Genomic DNA, 8961 nt, shown 5'->3' with positions numbered 1-8961 from the left:
GTTGCTTTATTTGATGACTGATTACCCATTAACAGCAGCACCAAACAGGGAAGCAGGGATTGAGCAATTTAGGGCAGAACACAGATTTTAACTTTTTACTTACTTTCGCTTTTTGGTTGCATTAGTTTTATCTGCATCTCTTGTTTTAGGATTCTGTGAAGTCTAGTGGTGCCATTTTTACATTACTTATTAACATGATGTCAAGAGTGGCCTCAAAAGAAGCTGCTCCAAAGCTTATACATTAAAATCTATTAGGACACTCAACTGCAATGCCATAAGCCAGCTTTTGGAAACTAATGCAATTTCAAATCTTACAATCTCTTTAGCACCTTTTGCTATTATCCCCCATTCCCAAACCTAACTGAACCCTAACGCTGTTGTTGTTTTGATGATAAGAAGTGTGTGTAGTGCTCATGTGTACTTGTGTGTTGGTGCACCTTCATGCTCAGGTTGGCGCATGCAAGCGTGCGTGTGAATAAAACATTTTAGGACCTTAAAAGATCATTATGGGGATTATAGAGATTTAACATGGACCCCCACCCCCACCTCCACCCTCACCCCTTCTCCCCTTCCCTGTCCTCCCTCCTCCTGCGAGGGGCTCAGTCCTCTCAGCTGACTCGGCTTTGTTCACCACTGTGAAGGAGTTCCTGAAACTCTTTTGTAACTACTCACACACCATCAACAAACAAGAGAAATACAGGTTGATGCTGCTAAAACCGAAGAAGAATAGCAGCAAACCTGGATATTTTTTTTTAAAATGGAGTTTGAAAATTAATTTATAATTTGTTATTCTTTACTTTTTTATATGGATTACATTGATGGATGTCCAACAAAGGTTTCTGCTGTACTGGAGGATTGAATGCCATGAGCTTGCTACAATACACCTCAGTGGAAGTTTACTGTACGAACAATAAGTGAACAATGTTGAGAAAATTCAGGAACATCTTAGCACTCCCTCACGTAGAAACGTCTCTCTTCACGATGTCACCACTGATGTATTTATCACAACATCCGGCTCTTTAAGAGGAGCACTGAAAGAGTGACAGAGGACTAAAGATGTCTGACCTCAGCCAAGTTGCAGTGTACTCAGACTCTTCAGATATCTATAAGGTGAGTGAGGATGATGAAATGGATGATGGTGGTTAATGATGATTGTTGATGATGAAATTGTTATTTAGACATTTAGCAGGAGATTGGTCAGCACATGCATTGCAAACTAGAGCCTATTTATGGTCCATTGTGATCATCAAAGAAACTGACTCTTCTTTTCGGAATTGCTGGCTTTATTTTGTATTTTGTTATTTTATTTTCTTTTATTTTCTTTTATTTTCTTTACAACATATGTTAATACTTAATTTCAAGCCTTGTGAACCTGTAACCCTGCTATGCCATTTCTGTGTACAGGCCACAGTCATTGTCTTGCATTGTACAATCCTGCTTTTTAGCTGTGTGATTTGGACCAGGTGATATTTTTAGGCTGGAAACAAACGTTTGTCTCATTTATGCATTATCAGTGTAAATGTAACAGTACTGTATGGGCAGTGGTGGAATGTCACTAAGTACATTTACTCAAGTACTGTACAGTACAAATTTGAGGTACTTGTACTTTACTTGAGTATGTTATGATACTTTATACTTCTAGTCAATAACATCTCAGAGGGAAATTTTATAGTTGCCAGTTGGCCAAACACACAACTCCAAATGAATCACACTGTTGCTGACTAACAACTTTACTATATTAGTTAAAAAGAAATAGATATAGAGATAGAGATGATATGTCAATCTTGTGTTTACAACTTGTTTCTGCTAGAAGTCATCATTAGGTTGATGACCTTACTGAGAGTGAGTGGAATGGGACCATAAACAGGAAAAAGAGTTAGCAAATGGACTAATGTCCATTGCAATGTCTGGCTAAAGTTAGCTACCATTAGCTAGCAGCAGCAACCATAAGCTACTGGTCATACCAGACCAGCTGTAGCAGCAAAACCCTTAAGCGTGTTTTTAAAATGAGTGTGTTTCATTGCTAATGTTATGAATTTGAAAATGACTTTTTATTTGAAAAAGTAAGAATATATATTAATTCTATCACTTTTAAATTATCACTTGTACAAATCTTTTGTCTGTAACTGTGTGAATTTTTTTTAATTGATAGTTTCATTTCCACTCCTTTCTGTCCTAATTTCCGCAGAATGTGTTCTGCAACCCTGCCTTTGAGCTGGAGGGGGAGCGGGAGGAGAGGGTGGAGGGATTCAGGACATCCTCGTCCACCCCTGAACCAATCAAACCACCAGCTAGTGAGTCAGCCAATCAGCTTGCTGCTCTCTGTGACTAAACTTGAACTGTATTAGACTGTGTATTTGTATTGGATTAGTAACATTATTGCATCACCTAAAGTCCACCTTTAAGTCCAATTCTCTTGTAGAAGTGTGTGCGTAAAACACGATTGCTATGGTTCACTGTAACCAAGGATTAAAGGGACAATCCACCAATTGTAAAAGTCAAAGACCCATTCACTGGTCATGGTTTGTCTGTGATAACAGTTGTTCGTGTCTCCTGTGGCTCTGGAAGAAGTTTCTTGAAAACAGAAATGATGATGACATTGTGATTTCATCATGGTTATTTCAGCTTGGGATTGGATACTAACTGTATAAAAGAAAGACTGTATTTGAAACTGGAGGTCAAAGGGTGTTTAGCAGGCAGGGAGAGTCTAAAGACACTACCGAGTTGCATTATGGGAAATATAGGGTATTATTGTGTTTTGGTGTTTGATCCATCACCAAGTACTAAAAGTATCTCGGCTTCTGCTGCTTTGATTTTGATAATTATTTTTTTTTTATCTGTATCTCACAAGTCCAACAACTTTATGCAAGGGCAATAAAGATCGCCCTTCAACTGAAAACAGTACCGTACCTTTATGGAAGGAAATGTTTTGGTTAACAAAAGCGAAATCATGATCAAATAAATTACACAATGACTGCAGTATTTGTCTGGTTGCAAAGCCAGGCAAAGTCCAGTAGCTTATTTTTTAGCTTTTATTTTGATCAATTGTAAACTGTGAGAGAGGAGCATAGCTGACATGGTGGCAAGTTGTTTCTCAGATTTGGAGAATTTCAGTCTATGTTATTATTACCTGCGATTCCTCTTTAATACCAATTAGGTGTTAAATGAAAGGGGAAAAGGAGTCTAACATAAAAAATAAAAAAACAACAAAGTTAAAATCATGACTTTTGGTAGCAACCAAGACCTCCTTTGTCACGTACCCCACATGTTTATGTATATGTATACTCTGTTATTCAGGTCTACGCTTGGGTCTGCGGGGCCCGGGTTGTAGCTGGGGGGTGGTGGTGGTTTCTGTTGCTGCCCTGCTCCTGTTAACAGCCTTTGGACTGGCGCTGGCCCTCATCCTGACACGTGAGTCACTGCTGCGCCTCAGATCAGTCATCACAATGAAAAAGAAATACCTGAAACAGATTTAAAGGGCTTATTACAGATCAATTGGTTTTATAAACTCCGATGCATACTAATAGCTGTTCCTATCTGTGCTTTCATGCAAAATAAAAACATAAAGTACCATGATTTTACCAATATTGCCTGTTAGTACTTTTACTGGATAGGTACTTGACCTAAACTTTGACCTTTTACATGTGTAAGAGCCAATTAGTGCTCTTGGTATAAATAGGAACCAATCTTTGGTTCCTCAGGTGTAACCGGGAAGCACATACAGTTTTTGACCACACACACACACACCAACGCCACACAAGCATACACAAGCAGTAATTTGTCTGGAAAACCAACGAATATCTCATGGAAATAAATTGAACCAATGGCGTTAACTGCAAATATGACTTGGACTTTCATTGATCAAAAAGGTAAAAAGTGCGTCAATTACTCTACCCGTAGACGAGCACCTCAGGGGCTTAAAGCTTGGGTTTAGCCTCAACAACATGCAACAATAATAATTTAAAGTACTTCATTAGTTATTCTTAACATTTCAATAAATTAAATCCTCAGAATCTATTTGCCTTTTTTATTCATTTTATTTCTTCTCTGATTAGTCTCCCTGTTATGTGTCATGTTTCCATGCTGTGTCTTTGTCCCTGATTTAGAGATAAAGGGCCAGGCTGTGGAGGATCAGTTGCTGCCCACCAGCCCTCCAGACCGGCTGAATGCAGGAGATGGAGATTCCCATACTCTACCCACAAACTCTACCAACAGAAGTCAACAGGAAAGTACATCTGCACCACAGCCCACTAGGATCCCACCATCTGAAACACGTAAGAGATTGGCTGTTCATAGGCCTGTTGTAATTCAATATCCCAAATGTGCATGGTCAATTTCATGTCCGTCCTCACACAATATAATGTATCTTTTCTTTATCTAGAAGCCATTCCCTTTTTGTGTTACTAAAACAATGTATTTCTTCTGTCTCTCAGGTTGTGGAGGGGTGTTGACTGACTCAGAGGGCAGTTTCAGTTCTCCAAACCATCCTGGCTCCTATCCCCCCAACTTGTTGTGTGTTTGGGTGATCCGAGTCCCACCCCCCTACTTGGTCCAGATTCACATTTCCTCTCTGACTGTAGAGGGGCCATCTCCCTGTCTGTTTGACTGGCTCGAGGTGCAGGAGCAGATAGAACAGAGCTCTGTGGTTACCAGGTTGGTCAAATCCTCTCAGGGTATCTGTCAGTTTCCATTCCGAACACAACAGTGCAGTTTCTCGTCAGGTGTTATTTTCATAGTACAAATGCCTAGGCCTCTCTTCTAAAAGCTTATGCTTCTGTTGTAAGAAGACGTTGCCCTTTGCACTCCACATTTTTGGTTGCTTGTAGATTTTTCCATTGCACTCAGTGTCACTCTGGAGAGGAATAACAAAAACTATCTCACCCAAGTTTCTACAATCTCACCCAAGTTGTATAAGTGTTTTCAGGACTTAACTATTGAAGGAGAGGCAAAGTATGGATGTGTGTTCTGGTAAATACACATTTGAGTGTATTAAAGTCACTAAAATGCAAAACTCAAATTAACATGGGCTTGTCTCATTTATGCAAAACTAACTTTTCAAACATTTCCATACATGTTCTCCCTAAAGGAACATTATAGGGTTCATGTCATTACCTTAAGTTGTTGGTAGATGGCACTAAAGGTCTGTGCATAACAGGAGAGTGCTTCTAGTTACTGAAAGATTCTTGGAAAGATTTCAATACATTTGGAAACTTTTTGAACCCTTTTTGCTTACTTGCATTCTTGGAAAGTGTCGTAACACGATTCATGAAATTCTAAAAATGTTACATAACTAGCTCACAAATCCTTTTACAGTGCAAAGTTCCGACTCGCGTGACAACTCCAAAGCTGGCATATGGAGAAAAAAACCCAGAGATTATTCAATTGAAAGGTTAAGGTTATTAAAAGGTCTATCCTTCTCTCCTGCAGGTTCTGTGGAAATGTAGCACCACCGACAGTCAACACAAACAGCAGCACAGTGTGGGTCACCTTACGCTCTGATAGCAGCATCGCAGGCAGCGGCTTCAGTGCACAGTACAGGGCCATTCTTCCTGGACAGAGTCAGTAGTGTGTGTGTATGTGTGCATCTCTCTTTTACTCATCCCCATTTGCATTTATGTGCATGTGTCTACTTTCTGTGTGTCTTCTTAGAGAGCTGTTCCAGAGAAGAGTTTTTGTGTGACAGTGGTCGCTGTCTGCTGCCTGTGTCTGTGTGTGACGGTCATCCAAACTGCCATGACCTAACAGACGAGGCAAACTGCAGCCATAAACACAAAGGTTGAGAGCATGCAAATAAAGTTAAAAACAGAAACACAAGTTAAACACACTTGAAAAGGACACATGGACATTGTTTCCACTCTGTTTGTTTTACAGACTGTGGCGGGCAGAAAACGGGGCCGTATGGTTACCTGTCAAGTCCAAACCACCCAAGGCCTTATCCCCACCAGCAGGTACAATCTTAAACACTTTGGACTGTCAAACATACTCCAAACTGGCTATTACAGGACAGTGAAGCTTGTGTTTTTTGTTTAATGTGGTGTTCTTCTGTTTCTCCTCAGTTGTGCATATGGTATATATCTGTTGAGGAGGGTCACGTCATCACACTGAGCTTCAGTAACTTCAGCCTGGAGACTCAAGATGTCTGTGAGTTTGACTATGTGGAGGTGCACGACAGCGTCAATACTGGAGCTGGAAGGGTGCTAGGAAGGTTAGACCCACCACAGTCTTATCTTTGTTTTCAGCCACCTGGACAGTAACGGTTGCTTTAATTGTCATTTTCTTGTTGTTAAAATCCTGTGTTGAGGGTAAAAAAGGGGTAAATATGTGTCCTTTATGTGAGTTATATAACCACAGTGTTTTGAAGCAGCTTTTGTTTCCTTTGTCTTAGGTTTTGTGGAACGAACTTCCCTCCAGACCTGACCTCCTCCGGTACCCACATGACTGTTATGTTTGTGGCTGATGAGGGAGTGGCCGACAGCGGCTTCAACGCAACATACAAGGCTGTGTCTGTCCTAGGCAGTGAGTTCTTGCTTTTAGAAAGCAAATTCATATTTCACCAAAGCATATTATTTCCCTCCCCCCCATCCTTCTTTCTGTCCATATTTTTGCCTCTACTTTGTTCCTTTCCTTCCCCCTTAAATACCTTTCCTTCCACCTTGCTTCAAATTTTACCTCTTTTTGACAGTCTTTCCTTTCTTCTCCTTGCTTCCTTCTTTCTATATGACCTACATTTACTCTTCAAGAATTGGCAGTTCATACCTGACACTGTTAAACTCCTTTAAAGGCACAAATTATTTCCTTTTACTGTACTTTCTTTTCTCTTCACATTGTCATTTTTTTGCATTCTAAAACCCTCTTTTGTGTTTTTAAAGGGACATGTGGTTCCAGCCAGTTTGCCTGCAGTACTGGAGAGTGTGTTCAGCAGCAGTGGTTGTGTGATGGATGGAACGACTGCCCTGATGGAGCAGATGAGCAGGGCTGTGGCAACTCCACCTACCCTCCTTTCAGTGAGTCCCTGTTTTCTGTCCTCCTCCCCGGCACCGTGGAGGAATGTCTGGCAATGCAAGACTATCTCTGACCCTGATCAGAGTCACAGATACAGTGGTTTTTATGTTCAGAGCTAGAGTTTTGCTGTTGAAATCACACTTAAACTCAGGCGAAAACAAGAAATTAATAGGGAAAGTGTACAAACACCTTATAGAAGCACAGGCAGATAATTATTCTCTCCAAAAATATAATATATGAGGATTGGAACAAAGAACTTCAAATAACTAACTCTGATATAATCTGGAAAGATTGCCTAAATATAACCAACACCATTACCACCAACGAGAATCTGCGTCTCATACAATATAAGCTCATGACAAGGATATATTACACTAAATCAAAAATAAATAAATTTGATGCCTCTATTTCCCCTGTTTGTGTAAAATGTGGCACACATAAGGTGACAATAATACATGCTTTCTGGGAATGTGAGAAGGTCTGTAAGGGTTGGTTAGAGATCCAAAAATGAATCACAAAGACCTGTAAAATTAAAATTGATTTCACAGTTTTGAGCAGTATCTTCCAAAATACTGACGAGCTAAAATATCCCATTGAATGGATGGTTCTTTTCTCCTCCTTGGTATATAAAAAAATTATTTTACAGTATTGGAAGGATACAGAGGCCCCATTGTTACAACAATGGAAAGGACTAATGAAATACTATTTAAGTATAGAAAAATCAATGTTCGAAGACCGGAACAAAAGGCAACAATTCAACAAGGTGTGGCAGGACATATATGAAGCCTTGTAAATTTGATGGCTAAGAAATAAAAACTAGGTATGGTGACTGTGAGCTGGAAACCAAGTGGATGTGTGGGTGTGTGGGGGGTGGATGTGGGTGGATTTGTGTAAAAATGGGTGTGTTTGGGTTTGTGTGTCAAAAACGTGGAGTAGAAGACTACTGATACCGGTAGGAAATGTATCCTGTTTGGAGTGTGAAATTACACAGTATGCTGATATAAGTATCGCTTCTTGATGGAAATAATAATTATAAAAAAAAAGAAAGAAATCACACTTGAAATAAAAAACCTATCAGAATAAAAGTAAGGAAAGAAATGCTTCCCTTTGTCTATTAGAGGCAGGAAGAAGACTAAATAAATATAAAATAACAATAGGAATGATCTATTTTCTCCATGCCCTCAGCTTCATCATGTGAGTTTATAGAGGTAGAGATGTGTCAAGGCCTCAGCTACAACCTCACCTCATTCCCAAACATCTGGCTGTCCATTGCTGATCAGAGAGAAGCTGCCACACTATTGCGACAGTACCGGGTAACAGCTATCTTCATGACTTATCAACTTGTTGCTGCTGTATACTCTTTAAAACACACACAATGCATGAACCGATGGCTTTTTAACAACTATACAGCTGTTTCAAGCCCGACATTCAACCTCACACACTCCTCTTTTCTCCGTTTTGTCTTCCAGGTACTGATGGAGCTGGCATGCTTCGAGCCCTTGCGGAGGCTTTTGTGTGGAATGTTTCTGCCCCAGTGCAGCCCTCAGGGTGGCATCCTCCAGCCCTGCCGCTCAGTCTGCTCTTCTGCTGAGCAGCAATGCAGCCAAGCCCTGGATCTCTTCTCCTTCAGCTGGCCCTTCAACTGCCACCTCCTGCCTGACTCACAAGACCCCATGGAGTGCTCGCTGCCTTGATGCTTCAAACATTTCAATTGCGTTAGTAAGAGATGATCGTCTCCCCTACGGTCTACTTTTTTCAGATACCATACCGAAAGGCCTGCATTGTAAAGAACTGAGGACTCATCTTGTAAACTCAAACCTGCGGGTCCACAGCTTTCAAGAGTTGTTGTAAAAAAGCATGACTTGTAACATGACAGCAACCCTCATTACACACTACTGTATGTAAAGCTTGTTGTACATGCCAAAAAAGGTGGCACAGTGGCTATTTTTAAAAGCTTTA

General features: G+C 40.4%; 1 protein-coding gene across 1 annotated transcript; it reads left to right on the top strand.

Moving 5' to 3' along the window:
- The first annotated feature begins 1056 nt into the window (after positions 1-1056).
- Positions 1057-8696, top strand: mfrp (membrane frizzled-related protein). The gene is made up of 13 exons (XM_028574006.1): positions 1057-1110; positions 2189-2294; positions 3298-3411; positions 4107-4274; positions 4434-4653; positions 5428-5558; positions 5650-5775; positions 5872-5948; positions 6057-6205; positions 6386-6516; positions 6870-7004; positions 8188-8315; positions 8472-8696. Exons 1-13 carry the CDS (start codon positions 1057-1059, stop codon positions 8694-8696), a joined length of 1764 nt encoding a protein of 587 aa, XP_028429807.1.
- The last annotated feature ends 265 nt before the right edge of the window (positions 8697-8961 follow it).

This window comes from Perca flavescens, chromosome 3 (assembly GCF_004354835.1).
Source record: "Perca flavescens isolate YP-PL-M2 chromosome 3, PFLA_1.0, whole genome shotgun sequence".
In the NCBI taxonomy this organism is placed as follows: Eukaryota; Metazoa; Chordata; class Actinopteri; order Perciformes; family Percidae; genus Perca; species Perca flavescens.
Note: the sequence above shows the minus strand (reverse complement) of the source record. Positions and strands in the feature narration are given on the sequence as shown.